At 37.6% G+C, this 19568-nt stretch overlaps 1 protein-coding gene across 9 annotated transcripts in view; it reads left to right on the forward strand.

Annotated features, from left to right (window-relative positions):
• The window catches only part of PPARG (peroxisome proliferator activated receptor gamma), a 134204-nt gene that overhangs the window by 79860 nt on the left and 34776 nt on the right, over nucleotides 1-19568 (forward strand). For 7 of the 9 annotated variants that reach the window (XM_047781081.1, XM_047781119.1, XM_047781101.1 and 4 more), the window contains 3 exons: nucleotides 4431-4658; nucleotides 6267-6436; nucleotides 15137-15275. In XM_047781081.1, the coding sequence (XP_047637037.1) occupies nucleotides 4439-4658; nucleotides 6267-6436; nucleotides 15137-15275 (529 nt within the window). In that variant the 5' untranslated portion in view covers nucleotides 4431-4438. Of the gene's footprint in view, nucleotides 1-4003; nucleotides 4243-4430; nucleotides 4659-6266; nucleotides 6437-15136; nucleotides 15276-19568 lie in introns of those variants that run through there. The other 2 variants (XM_047781148.1, XM_047781158.1) reach the window with 2 other exon arrangements.

Below are 19568 nucleotides of genomic sequence, written 5' to 3' on the forward strand. Positions count from 1 at the left end.
AATAAATGTCTGTTTACCCAAAATAAATAAATAAATAAAGCGTGCAAGCTATGGGGTTTTAGACCATCTGGGTTCATAACCCAGCTCTACTCCTTCATAGCTGTGTAGTCATAGGCAAGTTACTTCCACATCTGTGCCTCAGTTTCCTCTTCTTTAAGGAGAATTCTAAGTGTACCTACCTTATAGGGACCTTGTGAGAATTAAATGGGACAATCCAAGCGTTGTATTCGGCACGATACTTAGCAAAGATTTAGGGTTCTATTAATATTGGTTAATGTGATTATTAAGGAGATGCAGCATTTCCCCAGATATTCTAGTAAAAGTTTTTCTTTTCTTTTCACAAGAGACAACATAAAGCCCCAGAGGTAACTGCATAGTTCTGGTGCTTGATTTTATAATTCATGTCTTTTCTGACCTATTTCCATATTCCCAAATAATGAAGCCTATCAGATGAGAGAAGTTATTTTTTGCATGACATCGTGTGTCTTTTCATTTAAAATACATTGTCCTTCGGCATTTTGCAAAAAAAATAGTCTGCTTATTGACTATCATGCGTCAAAACCCAGTAGAAGGTCTAAGATAAATGGCACACGTTCATATCCTTCCTTACAATGTCTGCTTCAAGACTCCCGCCTTCAGAAACACACTGAAGGTTGTGAAATTGATGGATGTGCCTGAGGCAATGCACTCCTGTCACCCAGCTGGAAAGTTAAGACACTGTTTCTTATCCCTGAGAAGGGCTGTTGTTCATGCAAATATTTTGTTCTTTTGTTCTTTCATGGGTAATTGCATGGAGTAACAAAAAACACCTACTCAACTTACAGCTTGGCAGAAACAGTAGCTTATGTTTTCTAGAGACAAAATTAGAAGCAGGCTCTCTGGACCCATCTCTGAGTCAAAATAAAATAAAATGTCTAGGGAACCACGGTGCCTCCCAGTAACTGTGGTCCTGGAGTAATACTGTTTAGGTCAAGCTGTCCCAGAGTAAGAGGACAGAGAGCAGAGAAGATGGGGAAGGAAAATGTGAAGTGGGACAATTTGTTTTCAGAGAGATGAAGAAGAAACTGTTTTCCTTTCTTACTTTGTCCTTTCTGTGTAGGAAAAAGTTTATCTTCCTTCTGCAGTTATCAAAAGACAAAAAATGAGCACACATTGTTGAGAGAAAGGGTTACAGCTTAAATAGTATTTTATTTATAAAATTGAAGATTACATCTTTGAAGGGGAGTCTTAGCAAAACTAAACCATTGAGAAAGTATCTTTATTTTTTTCCATTTTCACAGAAAAGTGAATACTTGTTCTGTTCTTCCCTATAAAATATGATCACTCAGTTGGCAAGCGTTTAGTAAACAACAACGATGCATAAAGTCTAAAGGGAAAACAGAATAATAAGACACTGTCCTTCGCTCCAGAACTTAAAATCTTACAGCAGAGATGTTTGTCCAAGTAATTATAGCAGAGGTAAAGAGAGGTACTCAGTGCTGTGGGAACACTGAGAATGGAGGGGGTTTTTTAAGTTGGAGAATTCATGGAAGGTTTCATGGAAGACGTAGCATTTGGACAACTGCGGGATTTCTTGCCACTGGGCAAAGACACACGGGGACGGAGATGTGTAGAGGGGCAGGAGGAGGCTGAGCAGCCTCAGGAAGCAGCATGAACAGAGAGCAGCAGATGGGACAATGCTGAGTGTCTGCCCTGGGCTCACGGTGTGATGTGCCCAACCCCAGGGCACGCTGAGAACGGGGGCGAGGTCTGGGATCATGAGCAGAAAATGACACTGAAAAAGTAAGTCAGGCTGTCAGGGAGGGCCTTGAATGCCAGTTGAAGACTTTTTAATTTATCAGGTAGGTCAGTGCCTCCCCTACTTTTCTGCCAAACTGCCTAATAGAAGAGGACAGCAAAATCATAGCATCCTTGGGCAGGGATGGGAAGGTGGAGTGGTGGATAACAAGGTGAGCACAGAGGGTGTTTAGGGCAGTGAAACAAGCCTATACTGTGAGGGTAGGCACGTGACACTATCCATTTGTCAAAACTGTAGAATATGCAACACAGAAAACGAATTTGAATGTAAGTTGTGGGTTGTTGTATTGGTATGTATTACGTGATTTGTTCATTAATTTTGTAACAAGCACACCATTTTTTTTTTTTTTCTTTTTAAGACCCCACCTGCAGCATATGAACTTCTGGGCTAGGGGTTAAATCAGAACTACAGCTGCAGGCCTACACCACAGGTCATAGCAACCCTCTGAGTGAGGCCAGGGATCAAACCCACATCTTCATGGACACTACATTGGGTTCTTTTTTTTTTTTTTTTTAATTATTTATTATTATTTTTTTCCCACTGTACAGCAAGGGGGTCAGGTTATCCTTACATGTATACATTACAATTACATTTTTCCCCCATACATTGGGTTCTTAACCAGCTGAGCCACAGTGGGAACTCCCAAGCACACAATATTCATGCAAGTGTCAGTAATAGGGGAAATGCAAGTTAATAACAGGGGAAACTGTTTCAGGGGTTGAGAGAGGGAGGATGAGGAAAGGGTAGATGGGAACTTTGTACTTTCTGCTCAGTTTTTAAGTACACATAAAGCTGCTTTAAAACATAGTCTATTCTTTTTCAAAACCAGAGTTCTTTCAGTCATAAAATATACAAGTATAGAAATTTCTTGGGAGTTTCGTAGTATATCTTTAAAATCACATGAATTTTTCTTTTTTTTGTCTTTTTTTTTTAATTGTTATTTCCCCAATACATTTTTTTTTTCCTACTGTACAGCATGGTGACCCAGTTACACATACATGTATACATTCTATTTTCTCACATTATCACGCTCCATCATAAATGACTAGACATAGTTCCCAGTGCTACACACCAGGATCTCATTGCTAATCCATTCCAAAGGCAATAATTTGCATCTATTAACCCCAACTCCCAATCCACCCCACTCCCTCCCCCTTCCCCTTGGCAAATCACATGAATTTTTCATTTTCATTCTGTTTTGGGTTTTTTTGCACATAAATAGCTATCTTAGAATTAAAACTTTTCAATAAAAAAATGATCTGGGAGTTCCCATCATGGCCCAGTGGTTAACGAATCCGACCAGGAACCATGAGGTTGCGGGTTCAATCCCTGGTCTTGCTCAGTGGGTTAAGGATCCGGTGTTGCCGTGAGCTGTGGTGTAGGTCGCAGATATGGCTCCGATCCCGTGTTTCTGTGGTGTTTCTGGTGTAGGCCGGTGGCTACAGCTCCGATTCGACCCCTCGCCTGGGAACCTCCATATGCCGTGGAAGCGGCCCTAGAAAAGGCAAAAAGTCCAAAAAAATAAAATAAAAAAAAAATGATCTGTAGGGATATGATTCCTGTATTGAAAAGCCAGACATTGGTTGACAAGGAGTCACTAAAGTCATATGTTAGAGGTGAAACAAAACAAAAATCAGTAAAATGATGAGCAACCACTTTTTCTTGCAACCCAGATGTTTTTTGCATCCTTATTTTCATCCCCCAGTATTCATGCAGACATTACCTTTAATTCATTCAACTTTTATTTGTAAGTAGAACTTTGCAGTAGGCATAATGAGAAATAGTTGATAAGCCCGCTTCTGTGGGTATCGGAGTCTAGACAGGACAGGTGTATTTTTTTAGAAAAGTAATTTATATTAAGAAAAATGAATAAAGACAAAATAAGTATGCTGAGAAGATGGGCAGAGTAAATCGAGTGACCTGGGTGACGTGGGTTTGGGTGAAATTTGAACAAAAGGCACAGTTAGATGGCTGCCCCTGTCATTAGGAGCACAGACTTGTATGTCACTGAGACCCAGCATGGCCTTTAACCTATCGCTAGTGCACATTCCTCCTCCTGGTGTGTAGTGTTTGTACTATAACACAGATAACTCGGGTTGTTTGGGTACTTACTCGTGTAGATATTCAGACCTGTGAACCCAAACGGTGCCTCATGGTCCTCTTAGAACCACGGAAGCCCATTCACAGCACTAAGTCTCCTTATTTGTGTTTTCAGGGTGCTTTGTTTTCCTTAGGAAGACCACAGCTGGAATCTTTAACCTCAGGCGAGAGTCAGTTACATTCTTTTAGCTCTCTGCTTGCTGGGAAAAAAACCAGAGGCCCATTCCCAAATACCCTTAGGAAAGTAGTCCTACTCTGATGAGAGCAGAGCTGTTTGTGGGACATTGATGTGGGTTCGTGGTACGTGTGGACACTATTAGAGGGTCCTCCACTGTGACAGCCAGGTAAGGGGTGTCTTCCTTCTGTTAGGTAAACAGTCTGGACGGCGCTAAGAAGGTGCCTGTGTTCTCGTATCTTGTTGTGATCACACAGGTGTGATCGCTTGACCAAAGACGTCTGTTCCCTTTCTGTGCGTCTGAAGAAGATACGCCGTCCTCCAGGACTAACGTCACGGCTCTTCTCTCCATTTCAGAGGTGACCATGGTTGACACCGAGATGCCGTTTTGGCCCACCAACTTTGGGATCAGCTCTGTGGACCTGTCAGTGATGGATGACCACTCCCACTCCTTTGACATCAAGCCCTTCACCACTGTTGATTTCTCCAGCATTTCCACTCCACACTATGAAGACATCCCATTCCCGAGAGCTGATCCAATGGTTGCAGATTATAAGTACGACCTGAAGCTCCAGGACTACCAAAGTATGAGGTTTATTTTCACTTTTCTGGCTCCCAAGACTAGAACTGGATTAATCTCTCAGTAACAGTGGGGTAAATGCTCTAGAGACTAAAGCCTATAGTGAGGATATTTACCATTCCTTTATTCCTCCATTTATCCGTGAAATAGGAGCCTTTTATAATTGATCGAGAAGGCAGGCAGGCAGTATGGAGACACACCAGATCATCTTTCCTTCCCCTCTTCCTTCCTCTCTCCCTTTCTCTTTTCCTTCGCAATGACATGTTACAGCATGATTCCATTGCCAGGTGTATCTCCATTAAGAGATCAAACCTCAAACTTTGAATTCTCTTTTCCATGTGTAGCTAAGTAGCAATTTGCTACCTTCTATAACTTACTACAAAATCACTATTACTGTAGTCCGTGTTTCCAAATTCTGCCATTTGAACAGCTTTTGCTGAAACCTGTTTTTGAGCACAGACTAAAATGTCGACGTGGTAGGTTATTGATAAATCTCCATGCCATTAACTCAATTCACATCAAGCCATCAGACTCAAGAAAAACTAAAACTGCACTTTTCAAGATAAGATAAATTTCTGTGATGCTATTTCCTTGATTTTTATCTCTTTGCTGATATGCTGGTTTTCCAGAGCCACTACCATGTAATTGGCAACCATTGCTTGACAATAAGCAAGAACTTCCTGTATTTCTAGTTTTTTTTTTTTAAGATAAATGATATACTTATATTTGTGTGCGTGGTTTTCAGTCAGAGCCTAATATGGAAATTTGAAAGACAGTGCCAACTTTCCATAGGGTCTCTCCCTGTCAAAGATGATTTTACAAACCATCTTTTCTGACTCAACATTGATGGGAACCTGGTCTTTTATTTTTCATGTACCATAAGCTGGTCTTACTATGACCTTTTCATGGCAATGGTCCTTCCATAATTCCTTTGCAAGAGTGGTTTGAAAATACTTCTCAAATGTAACATTTTTGAGTTTCTGTTGCAGCTCAGTGGGTTAAGAACCTGACATAGTGTCTGTAAGGATTTACAGCAGGTTTGCTCCCTAGCCTCACTCAGTGGATTAAGGATCCTGTGTTGTGGCGAGGTGTACTGTAGGTCACAGATGCAGCTCAGATCTGGTGTTGCTTGTGGCCATGGCGTAGGCCGGCAGCTGCAGCTCCAATTTGACCCCTAGCCCAGGAACTTCATATGCCGCAAGTGCAGCCCTAAAAAGAAAATAAAAGGGAAACTAACTAAATAAAACACAGCATATGAATTAAAGTATTTTATCAAATATGGTGATGAATGCCAAATGCAGCCCAGCATGTAGCCAAATAATCTTGTCTCAAAATACTCCATGTTGCCTGTTAGAGCTTTAGTGTGATGAGGTATTAGAGAGTCAGAGCACCACAAACTGAATTCCCTTCCCCATTTGTTTTCACAGGTGAGGCTCAGAGGTGTTGTGACTTGCCTTTGATTACAAAGCCCACTTTTTCCTGTGTATTTTTCCCGTTCCACAGTGCATCTACACTTAAATAATAAAATACGGCACTAAGGTATAATACAATGACTTGTCCTGTTGCCTCTTTCGCATTGTGTGCTAATTACCTGTTCACATTTTCCTACACAGGTGCCATCAAAGTGGAGCCTGTGTCCCCACCTTATTATTCTGAAAAGACTCAGCTGTACAACAAACCTCACGAAGAGCCTTCCAACTCCCTCATGGCAATTGAATGCCGTGTCTGTGGGGATAAAGCCTCGGGGTTCCACTATGGAGTTCATGCTTGTGAAGGATGCAAGGTAAAAAAAATTTTTTTCTTTTTTGAAATAATTTGCTAGAAATTGATCTATTGTTTCATTTCCTGTTGCAAATACATGGCAAAGAATTGAGATAAAATTGTCAAGCCTTCTTTATTTATTTGGTGAAAGCCATTTTTCAAATGTTATAAAACTTGAACACCTCAGAAAATTATTAAAAGCAAGGCTACTTTACTACATTTCCTTTCTCCAAATTGGTCCTTTGTAGCACTGACCTTATTTGACCCTTACATGTTGCAGACTTAAAAAAAAAAAAAAGTTCAGGGGATCGTGAAAGGACAGATCAGCTGACTCCAACCAGAACCCAGATTTCCTGAATCTCTTAGTAATGTTGTTTTTTCACTATACCATGTGATATTCTATATATGTAAGACCTGACAGAGTAGACAGAATAGATAGGTTGGTCAATCAGTCGATCAGTCAGTAGATGGATAATCTTTCTTTGAGCCTTGAAACAGTCCTGTAAGGTCAAGCTTATTTATGGCTACTTTACAGGTGTGGCCATCACGAATCAGTGCGACTTGCCCATGGTCATCCATCTTCACTAAGTGGCAGAGCCAGGATCAGAACATATACTTAGACTCCCAAACCAGTGCTCTGTGTTGGCTTCTTCCAGCATCAGTTTGAGCCACATGTTATGGGCAGGCCCAGAGATAGAACTGTTTTGCAAAGGAGATACTGTTTCTCCTCACCCTCTTTCTTTGTGTGTATGTGTGTGTGTTGGAGGGGTATTTTGGAAATTTCATTTAGTAATATTCTGCCCCATTATTAAGAAAATATTAATCCACTCATATTTTAAAATGTAGTTCTTTAAAAGAATTACTTCTGGTATGCTCAGTGAATAAAAGAGTAACCAAATAGTACTTGTTATATACTCCAGGGCTCAGGATAAATTGTTCATAAATATTTACCTTGTAAAATCAATGCTGCTTATATAAGATCAGATCAGATTCAATTGTCAGTTGGGCTTTTTGTTCAGAACAAAGATATACAACAGCAGTTAGGTAGGCGTTAGAAGGTCTGGGTTCCTAATTGGATGGTGGGCCAAAAAAGGAAATTAATTACTGAATTTCTGTTATGCACCAGAAATTGTTCAAGAGGCTTGTGCATATATTTTTTTAACCACACTCTTCCCAAGTTTTCATATCTCAATATGAAATATTTCAAATTGATGGTGTTGAATTAGAAGATCTCTAAAATCTCTTCAATCCAAGTTTATTACTCTGAAGTCAACCTAATAAAGTGAAAGGGACTAGCTGGTGGTCACCTGGGTCACTTGCCCAAGGTCCCTAACCATTCACATGAACACTTCAGCCCTCAGTTACTTCATGTATAAAACAACTTGGTTTAATTAGCTCCCTGAGGTCTTCTTATTTGTGCCTAAGGTCTAAAATTCCAAAAATGACTACTTGAAATACTACTAGCAAGAGATGCTGTTATTTAAAACACTGAAACCCATTCATTCCATGATCGAAACCAAACTAAAACATCTGTGATCTTATGTGAAATCATGATATTCTCAAGGAGTAGTAAGAACATGCAGTTTTATTGGGTTAATTTATATAATTTTTGAGTAAAATATTTCTGAATTCTGAGAGATACCGGAAGTCACTCAGTGTGGTCATCGTGGTAATTTATGTTGATAAATAAATAAAAACAGTATGGTTCCCACAATAAATTCTTGTTTTTTTATGGGCTGGTAAAGCCCCTAGAAAACTATATTTAAGCAGATAGTTTCACCGTGATTCTATTCATCAGATATTTATGGAGAGTTAACATTTCTGAGAACGGCTAAAAATTGAAAGACAAATATTGTCAGTAGTTGTATAATGTTAAATCTAAGTCTAAGGGCATAAAAATTTAGAAGATAAAAGCAAGCAATGAAGAAAAGTAGCAAGGAGTTCCCTTCATGGCTTAGCAGTTAACAAACCCAACTAGGATCCATGAGGATACGGGTTTGATCCCTGACTTCACTCAGTAGGTTAAGGATCCAGCGTTGCCGTGAGCTGTGGTGTAGATTGCAGGCACGGCTCAGATCCTGCGTGGCTGTGGCTCTGATTCGACCCCTATACTGCGAGTGTGGCCCTAAAAAAAAAAAAGGAAGAAGAAGAAAAGTAGCAAAAAGAAGAGTGAGGAGGGAGAAAAAAACACAAGTGCCCTCAGGTTACAAGCAGAAATGTTCTAAGGTAGAGATGGATAATAAACACTTAAAACCTGACAAATCTGGGGAAGTGCTTCACTTACCAGAGACAGACAAATAAAAATGGTAGAGGAAAATTAAGAGTATTGCAGACTAACCTGCACTAACTTGCAAATCATCCAAAGTATGGACTACAGACTTCCTAGACTAAAATGCGAAGAAGGTTGTGCCAACCCGGAAGGGAAAATAGAATCTGTTTGTTTTAAAGATAAGAATAAGAAAAATGTTGGAGGAGTAATATAATTTGGCTTCTCCAAGTATAAGTCAGCAGTTCTGAAAGTGTGGTCTGGGCACAGGGTCCCTCAGAGATACCCATGAGGTTGCCACTATTTTCATAAAAATATTAAGTTGTTATTTACCAGTTTTGACTATCATTCTCTCAGGAGTGTAAGTGGAGTGTCCCAGAAGCTATAGGACATGGAATGTTAGCATAGTTCTGATGCCTGATGGAATGAGGTCTGTGTGTTCTTGTACATAACTTCTTGGATTTTATTTCTAGCATGATCATTATCAATATGTAGAGCCCACATAAACAAAAGGTCTTTGGAAACTGCAACAATGCTTAAGAGAGTAAAGGGGTGCTGTGACCAAAAAGTTTGAGAACTTCCATATATGAGGCTAAAGAAATACTCATTCTTTGTTGCTTTGGAGCAAAACAAAATTGCTGTCACACTCTGAATGCAGCTAAATTAGACCAGTGGCTGTCAGTAATCAAAGATGTCACCTTAGCTCATCAATAGTATTCGATGAAAGTGAAATTAACACGTGTGTTAGACTCACCTGTATGTGTTTTCTGGAGGTACTTTTGTAATTTAACATTTGTTGTTTTAGTAGAATGTAAGATATACTCATAATTAAAATACAGTTGACCTGTATTTTAATTATGAGTATATCCTGCAAAGTAATTTATGAATTGGAAAAAACAGTTATATTGCTTAAGAAAGCTATCAGTAGGTCTTACAGTGCCAGTGGAACAGGTTTATATTAGTGATCCCTGTCAAAATTCAGACAGGAATAAAAAGATTGGGTTTCAATTATGGGGAAATAGTAGTAATGGATTCTTGGGTTATTAATATTGTGGACTTAAATAAAATATAACTTGTGGCTACTGAAAGATTAATATACTTTAGAGCTTGCAAAGCTGTAATTTATTGCTTGTAAATTGAATAATTTTTTTTCTCTAGTAGGTTTCCTCATATTTTTGTATCTGTAGTGAATAGTCATTGTAGAATGACAGGCTTAAAGATCTAAGTGTAACCTCTTTTTACATTTCTGTGTAGAATCCTAGGAAGAGTTTATAGTAAATTCCCACCTTGCAGTGGTAGCTCACCGATGCAAGTTCAGTGGACCAGACCATTTCATAATAAATCTGAATGCAAGTCCCACACAGGGCATTTAATTTCATTGTAAAATTAACACTTCATTCTTAGGTCTTATTGCGTTTGAAGTTTTGTTGCTAGTAAAGCAATGAAGGAAACATTGAAGAAAAAATTTTAAATGAAAAACAAAACAGGCCTCATGTTCTTATACGCAAATATGAAGACTTTAAAGTAAAAATACACATAAAACAATTTTCTGAAATGGTGACTAATGCATCTCTATTATCCTAAATCACAGATCTCATGGTACTCAGTAGAGTGATCTGTTGAAATTGCACATTGTTTTATGGACACTGACATATTAAATAAGTCTTGTTCAAGAGTGTTTCATTATTGGTAATATGAAGAAACTTTTAAGAAACCTACTTCATTCTTAAAGTCAATAAATAATTTTACAGAAAAACACTCAATAAGAGCCTTATATCTTCCTCTCTAGATTTCTTGTAAGAATTAAATGACAGAAGTTGGTAATCATGAACTTAGTCTTAAAAAAAAAAAGTAAAAGCAAGTTCCAAGCTTGTGCTGGAATATGTATATATTCAGTTCAAGATTTTATGTGCATAGTCAGTACATAAATGATATTCAGAATGATCATCCTTTAACATTGGAGGATCCTGAATCATCACAAAAAGAATGTGATACACTTTGAAAGACATCAATAAGGGTTAAACTTAAAAAACATAATTCTCTTATTAAAAAGCCTTCCTCTCCAGCCAGACCAAATAAGTGAATATTCTGGGACCTGCCCCATTGTCAGCTAGCCAAGCAGCATTTTCAACCACTAATATTAGATTTTAAAAGTGAATATCAGAGAAGCAGTCAAGGATATCTTAAAATATATATGGATTCACAATGGCAAAAATCAAAACAAAATTTCTTACTAATATTTATCAGTGATAACAGTTCTATACGTTAGCCTTCTGTGAGTCAGTGGGGAAAAATACCTTTTTAATATAAAGCTCCTTAGAACCCTTTGAGAATTAAAGAGGCTTCACTTTCCAGCAGATTCTACACAGGACAGATCCTTTGAGATATTGTTGATCTTATAAGAAGTAGGGAAAACACTCTAAAACATTAATAGCAAAACAAACAAAGCATAGGTCTTTACAAGTATAGAGAATAGACTTGGGATTGCCAAGGGTGGGGAGAAGAAAGGATGGGGAGTTTGAGATTAGCAGATGCAAACTATTATATATAGGATGGATAAACAATAAGGTCCTTCTGTAGAGCATAGTGAGCTATATTCAATATCCTGTGATAAGCCATAATGAAAAATAATATATATATGTATAACTGAATCATTTGCTGTACAGAAGTTAACATTGTAAATCAACTGTATTTCAGTAAAAAAAAAAATTTAATAATCCTAGATCTTGAGCTATAGGTACAGGCACACCTGTAGGGGCAGAGTTTCCTCATGGTAGATGCCTATAGGAATACTAAAGTGCAGCATGGCCCCAAAGGTAGATGCCTGTGTCAGTATTCCAAGTCATCAGTGAGGATAAACTGAGTCTGGGGCTTCTGAGTTGAGCCAGAATTCCTGAGAGACTCTGAGCTAGTTATAAGCCAGTGGCACTCCTAGCTTCCAATAGAAGGATCTTAGAATTCTCTTTGGAGGGAAGAATTCCCAATTTAGACCCTATAGGAGTCTCACAGTTTAAGGTCGAGAAGTGAGTTCAAAATAAAATATCAGCAAGCACATAAGTAGGCAGTCAACTTGAAGACATTCATCAAAAGTAAACAAACAAAAAACAGACTTAGACCTCTCCACCCATACCCAAGGAAAGCAGGTATTGAATTGCTTGATACAGAATTACAACAGCTATCTATATTTTTAAAAAGAGGGCAGAATCACAGCAATGAATGAGGAACAATAGACTATCAGGAGTGACCATACAGCTTTGAAAATAAACAAGTGAAAAAGCTAAAAGTGAAAATATAATCATTGAAAAAAAAACTTCAATAGAAAGGTTAAGTAGCATACTAGACATGGCAAAAGAAAGGATGCTGAACTGAAAATTATATGCAGAGAAATTACTGAGAATGAGACCAGCAAGTTCTTAAAGAGTATGTTCTACCCAGAATCTGCTAGAACTTGAAGCCTCTTTTATTTCTTGAAGGAGTCATAGGATCTTTGAATATCAAAAAGATATATCTTTTTTACTAATGAGTAGAAGAGTAATGCTTAGAAGTTTGGTTAGAAATGTTTGCTTTTGGAGTTCCCATCATGGCACAGTGGAAACGAATCCAACTAGGAACATGAGGTTTCAAGTTTGATCCCTGGCCTTGCTCAGTGGGTTAAGGATCCGGTGTTGCCATAAGCTGTGGTGTAGGTTGCAGACGTGGCTCAGATCCCGCGTTCCTGTGGCTGTGGCATAGGCTGGCAGCTATAGCTCCGATTAGACCCCTAGCCTGGGAACCTCCATATGCCACAGGTGCAGCCCTAGAAATGGCAAAAAGACAAAAAAAAAAAAAAGCAGCAGAGAATATATAAATGCAACCAGTCAGTGCAACAGATGTCTCAACAGAAACAGTGGAAGCACAGAGACAATGGAAGTCAGTGTGTTAAGAGGAAGAACTAAGTATCCGGTCATCTTTCAAGAATGAAAATGAAAGGTTTACAGGTTGCAAAAAATAAAAAAAAGAATGAAATAGTAAAGTTCAAGGATAGTAAGCCATAGAGAGAACATATGTTTGAAACACCTATAACAGACAACAGATTAGTATTTAGAATATATAAAGGATTTCTAAAATTGAATTTTAAGGAAAAGGCAATTCATTAGAAAACTAGGAAATGAAAAAATAAGGAAAATACAAATTAAGGTCACATTGTCTTACACAAACTAGATTATCAAAAATTAAGAAGTCTGACTTTTGCAACTGTTAGAATGGAACATTCATAAACTGCTGGTAGAAATGTAAATTGATATAATCACTTTGGAAAACAATTTGGCATTATCTCATAAAATTTAACATTCACATATTTTATAGTCCAGAAACTCCACTCTTATGTGTCATAAAACATTTATAACAATGTTTATGGAAGAACTGATCATAATAGCAAAACACTGGCAACATTTCAAACATCCATTAACATGAGATAGATTAATACATTGTGGTATAATCATACAATATAATATTTTGTAATTGTGAAAATAAATAAATCATAGCTTCTCGTAAGCAAATAGATAAATTTTAGAAACCTAATACTAAATTTTGAAAAAATGAAAATAAAAGACTACGTATAATATGATACCACTTAATAAAGCCCCCAAACATACCTAAGCAATGTATTATTTAATTTATAGCCTTTATGATAAAACTGTGTTTTCTTAAAGATCAAGGAAATGATAAATACAAAATTGAGAATAATGATTATACTGTCAGGAGGCCACAGGGGCAGAAGTTGGGTAAGGGAAGAATACACAAGTACAGGTAAAGGGCTGGTCATGATTTTAAGTCTTCGGTCGGACAGTGGGCTCGTGTGGTAATTATTATGTTTTATGGTTACACGTATTACCCTACAAGTTTGTAATGATTAGTTTAATAAGATAGCCACAAAGACTGAAAGAAAAGTGTGCCATTGGCCGTGTAGTAACTCAGTCATAGCATCAGAAATATCAGAAATGACCTAAAAAGGAAGTTAAGTGACACACATGTTTACTGAACACATTTTAATGGAACACTGTTGTTGGTGTTTGGGTTACATACATCCAGGGGCATAAGAAACCATCCCTGCTTCCATGGAGCTCACAATTTTAGTTGGGCAATGGGGGAATAGCAGGAAATAAGCATAAATATAAAAAGTAAATTATATGGTATGTTAGGAAGTTATAAATGCTATTAGGGGAAAAAAACTAGATCAGAGTGAAGCAGAACCAGAGTTGCAGAGGAGAGGAGAGGACAGAGACAGGCCTTTAAAGAGGATCAATAAATGTTCTTTAGAAATTAAGGTGTTAGCACAACCTGAAGGCAAGAGGAGAATTGGAGCTTGTGTATGTAGAGAAACAACTTCCCATGGGAGAGAGGGAAGTTGAGAGTGACTTAAAGGATGGAGTTGTACCAACTGAGGTGGAAAGAGCTGCAGAAAGTAAGCTCATGGGGTAAGATCAGAACCTCAGTACTGGGTTAGTGATGGTGTTAGATTCTAATTGAAGATGTAGAGTTCATCAGTTGAATGTACTTGACTAGAGTTCAAGGTGGAAATCTGGAGAAAGTCAAAATGCATGTCAGTGTTAGAATCAATACTCATTCATTGCTTTTTGTACCAAACAAGGCCAGATAAATTTGAGAGAATTAAGAAGTGAGTCTCCTGAAGATGGACATAATAGAAATGAATAGGAACACTCCAGACCAAAAAAAAAAAAAAGATTACAAAACATTTCTGGTTAGAATTTTTTTCAAGTTTTTCTAAAATATATAAACATAGCAGAATTTAATTAGCCTCAAATTGACATATTTGCTGTTTTAAGACAGCAGTCAGTTTTCTGAGGATTTATTTATTACTTCTCACGTTATTTTCTGTTATCTCATTTTGTTTGTAGGCTGCAGTGATTATGGAGCTCTCTTTCAAATGCATACATAAATGAGAGCCAATTCTGTAGGAAATTATGCAACATAGAGAATTCCAAAAAATTATCCACATGTGGATTTTTATTGGCCCTGCTCATGTTTTAGAATGAAATGATTATAACTTTGCCAAACTGCTTAGCACAATTATAAAGGCTGGGGCCTGCTGTTGGAATGATTTACAGAGAGACTGAACTGATTACATGGTGTTTTATTTGCATTACATTAAATCCAGAGCACTTCTTAGAGCTTGCTGAAATCCAGATGGAGAGCCAGGATACATTGCATGACATCAGTGGGATGTGGTCACTGTCTAAGAGCTAAAAAAAGGACACCAGAGATCCTCTGGTTCTTTAGTTTATAGCAGAGAAAACTGAGTGAGGTTAAGTAATGGGTCTGCAGTCACCAGTGACAGAATGTGTCCAGAGCCTCCCTTCTCGGCTACCCAGGCCAGTGGGCCTTTAGCCACACGTTGTTGCTTCCATTGTCACAAACGCTTAAAATTTGCTTCTTTGTCTTCATATCCCCTTGCAGGGTTTCTTCCGGAGGACTATCAGATTGAAGCTTATTTATGATAGGTGCGATCTTAACTGTCGGATCCACAAAAAAAGTAGAAATAAATGTCAGTACTGTCGGTTTCAGAAATGCCTTGCTGTGGGGATGTCTCATAACGGTAAGTGAACACTGAGTGCCGCATCTTTTACTACTCTCACTGTGGCTCCTGATCAGTAGACACAAGGGCCACTGCTGAAAATGTGCACAGCTTTTCCACAAATTGCCAGATTTCAGAATATTGCATGGTGATAAAACTACTCAATTAGATCAGAGTTTTTCAGCTTTTAAGTGTGAATCCTTCTCTCTTGTAGTTGCACATCTGCCATGATGGGAGAAAAGACTGGGAAATCTGGGAAGTAATGGAAATACCAATGGTGTTCTAAAACAAATGTCATGAGAGCTATGATTAATTTTTTTGTGTTGCTTTAATAGTACTCAAAACAGAATTATCAGTAGTTTCTACTTTTTAAAAAATTTTTGTTATAGTTGATTTATAATGTTCTGTCAATTTCTGTTATAGAGAAAGTGACCCAGTCATTCATATATACATACACACACACACACACACACACACACACACATATTTTTTTCTCACATTGTCTCCCATCATGGTCCATCACAAGTGACTAGAGTTCCCTGTGCTATACAGCAGGATCTTATTGCTTATCCACTTCAAATGCAATAGTTTGCATCTACTAACCCCAAATTCCCAGTCCATCCCAGTCCGACCTCCTCCCCCTTGCAACCACAAGTCTGTTCCCCAAGTCCATGAGTTTGTTTGTTTGTTTGTTTGTTTCTGTAAATAGGTTCATTTGTGCCCATAGCTTCTACTTTAAATGTAAGAAAATTACAAATTTCTGGGTATGGAACTTGAGTGGCATATCAGATTTAGGTATATGTACTTTTTTTCTCTCTTTTCTATGCAAAAAAAACTAGAATACTATCCTTGACTTTGTACAGCATAGTTTTTGGACTAAGCAAATATTTTAATATTCCACAAAACTTCACTGTCCATAGTCTTATGTGACAGTAAAACTTTCTACTTTTTAAGACTGTATCTAAAGTCAAGTTGATGACTTGGAGTGTCACCTTCCGGGGAGGATTGTAGAAAACCCATGTTTTCATGAACTATAGAACTAACTCTGTAAAATCATGGACGATAGCCCTGTTTGGAGAAATAGTTCTTACTTGCCATTTGGACCTCATTGGTTAACTGGTTCACAAAACAAATTGTAGCTATAACTTGGAAATATTACATTTGTCAAATATTAGTTCTTTCAAAAATCATTATAGGCTCAAGAAATACAAAATGCCAAAGAAATTAAATCCTAAATTCCATATCATTACATATCCTATTTTTGTCTTTCTTTTACATTTTTTCTCTCAACTGATCTGATAAAAAGATAAAATATTTGAAGGCTGTCTTCATCTGTAAGGACTCCAAAGCATCTGTGAAAATTAAATTTTTGTGGCATCATGCAGATGTTTGGTTTTTACAGCAGAAATCGTGATATTTGAGAATCACTAATTGAATTGCTCTCCTATCCTTTCAAAATTGTTTACAAAATTACATTTGTATCATTAATATGGGGTCATTTCTTCTAAAAGAAAGAATGTATTTTGAATAGATCTATCAGCTGTACTGAACAGGGTGGACGTTTGGTCCAACTTTCCTCAACAATTGATTACATCTGCTCTGTATACAACTGCAGTCATTAATTGCAAAATAATTTGCTGGTTTAATTCCATCAACTTCCTTTTTATTTCAGATCTTATAAAAACATAAGGGCACATTTTCAAGTGAAGAATTACATTTTAGGTGACGCAATCAAGTTGCAATAAACTTATCTTTATGAAGAAATCTTTGACTTTGAGGTCCTTATTACTAAGACTGCCTAGGAAAGCAAGCCAGTTTTGCTTTCATCATTCGTAATTTTATTGTCCTTTTAAAAAATTGTCACTTTTCACATTGATGTAAAATATATTTCTTGTTGCTTGTACACATCACAGAAAATGTATCTCCTATTGCTTATTGTTTATAGGCAAATAATAAAGTTCAGCCTATATAGTATGGATAGTATAATTTTCTCTTTCCAGAAAAGTGAAAGAAAGCTAATGAATATGTTAATAAGGTCATCTTTTGACTTCTTATGACAATTAGCTTATTCTATTTAGAGAGAGGCATAGTCTTTTTTATTGTTTAAAAGTTTTATTGAAGTGTAGTTGATTTATAATGCCATGATGTTTTCTGCTGTACAGCAAAGTGGCCCAGTTATTTATATATATACAGTCCCTTTCTTATCTTCCATCATGATCTATCCCAAGAGACTGGATATGGTTCCCTGTATAGTATAGTACTATATAATAGGACCTCATTGTCTATCCATTCTAAATGTAATAGTTTACATCTGCTAACCCCAAACTCCTAGTCCATCCCCCTCCCTTCCCCTGGCAACAAAAAGTCTGTTCTCTGTGTCTGTGAGTCTGTTTCTGTTTCATAGATAGTTTCATACTGTGGAATATTTTATATTCCACATATAAGTGATATCATATGGTATTTGTCTTTCTCTTTCTGACTTATGTCACTTAGTGTGAGAATCTCTAGTTCCATTCATATTTCTGCAAATGGCATTATTTTTTCTTTTTATGGCTGAGTAGTATTCCCTTGTGTGTGTGTGTGTGTGTGTGTGTATACACGCATATGTATGTGTGTGCGTGTATATATATACCACATTTCTTAATCCATTCATCTGTTGGTAGACATTTAAGTTGCTTCCCTGTCTTGGCTATTGTGAATAGTGCTACTATGAATTGTGGTTTTGTCCAGATAAACGCTCGGGAGTGGGATTGCTAGATCATATGGTAGTTCTCTATTCAGTTTTCTCAGTAACCTCTGTACTGTCCTCCATAGTAGTTGTACCAATTTACATTCCCACCAAAGTGTAGGAGGGTTCTCTTTTTGCCACACTGAGAGGAGTAGTCTTGATAGTGTTTGGTTAGTTCTTGCAAAGGCAAAAAAAAAAAAAAAGAGTATTAAATGTCATAGCATCAGGAGTTCCCATCATGGCTCAGCAGGTTAAGAAGATGACTAGTATCCATGGGGACGCAGGTTCAAACTCTGGCCTTGCTTAGTGGGTTAAGGATCCAGTGTTGCCTGGCTGTGGTGTAGGCCGGCAGCTGCAGCTCTGTTTCAACTACTAGCATGAGAACTTCCATATGCAGCAAGAGCAGCCCTGAAATAAATACATAAGTAAGTAAATAAATAAATGTATGTATGTCACGACATCAAAGACATGCAGTTCAGAATTTACAGGATTACACACATGACCAAGAAAATCCCTTTTCAGAGGTTTTGATGGGAATGTGCTGCAGCAAAGAGAAAAAGGAAACATCCATTGATCTATACTCAAGAAGGGGAGCTCAACAGCTAGGTGTTGATGAGCTTTGCTCATTACCCTGATGAAGTAAACATTTCCAAATGCAAGGTTTTCTGGGAGATTGTAATAACTGTTTAAAATTCCTTGCTCTGGCCAGTGTGACACCAACAGTAATGAAGTTTCCATTCTTAGAGAATGCCTTTTTATTCGTGGTTTGTGTGAATGGACCTCAATGTAATAACTCACCAACTTAACAACTTATACCCAGATCAGCTCTTTGCTGTTTGCAGTACGCACAGGAAGAAATGAACATCCTCCAGAGTAAATCCTCCCTGTTCTGTGTTACTTTTGTTTCTGCTCTTTGTCTTCTCTTAAGTCCATTCAGTGCATTTAGCTTTCGGGTTAGCCGCTCACTCCCACCTTTGAAGGAGACTTTGAACTCACCTTCAAGGAACCCGAAAGGCCCTGGGGAATATTCTTGGGAAATCACTATAATCAGTTAGTGCTAATTACTTCCAACTTTGAAAATTCAGTGGTTCTACGTAAACAACCTACCTCACTTTTCAACCAGCTATTCCATATCTTGTCAACACTGCCACAGTCTTCCCAATATCTAGGCATCTGGCATCTGTTATTTGCCAGAATTTAAAGGTTTCCACCTATATGTTTTGGTGCCATAAAAATATAATTTGTATTCCTGAGTCAGGTCTTCTGTATGTTCTGATCAGTTGCTTAGCAGTGTAAGGCAATATGTTTAATGTGTGTATTGACATTGCCCCAGAGTACAAATCCAAAGCAGTCTGGGCTGAAGAAAGTATAAATGGTATATTTGGTTAGTGGTTCAGGGTTTGTGGTATATGGTCCCATCTTCAGATGGGGCTTGAGTTTTGACTGTGACCTGTTGCCTAAACATCGTAGAAGGACATGATTTCAGATTTCTTCTGCTGGATACATGATCATTTCTCAAATATCCAGCACTAGGTAGAAAAAACATCCAGGCCTTGGACTTACAGCCTTAAATAAAGACCCAGGTT

The sequence above is a fragment of the Phacochoerus africanus genome, chromosome 1, assembly GCF_016906955.1.
Source record: "Phacochoerus africanus isolate WHEZ1 chromosome 1, ROS_Pafr_v1, whole genome shotgun sequence".
Classification (NCBI taxonomy): domain Eukaryota; kingdom Metazoa; phylum Chordata; class Mammalia; order Artiodactyla; family Suidae; genus Phacochoerus; species Phacochoerus africanus.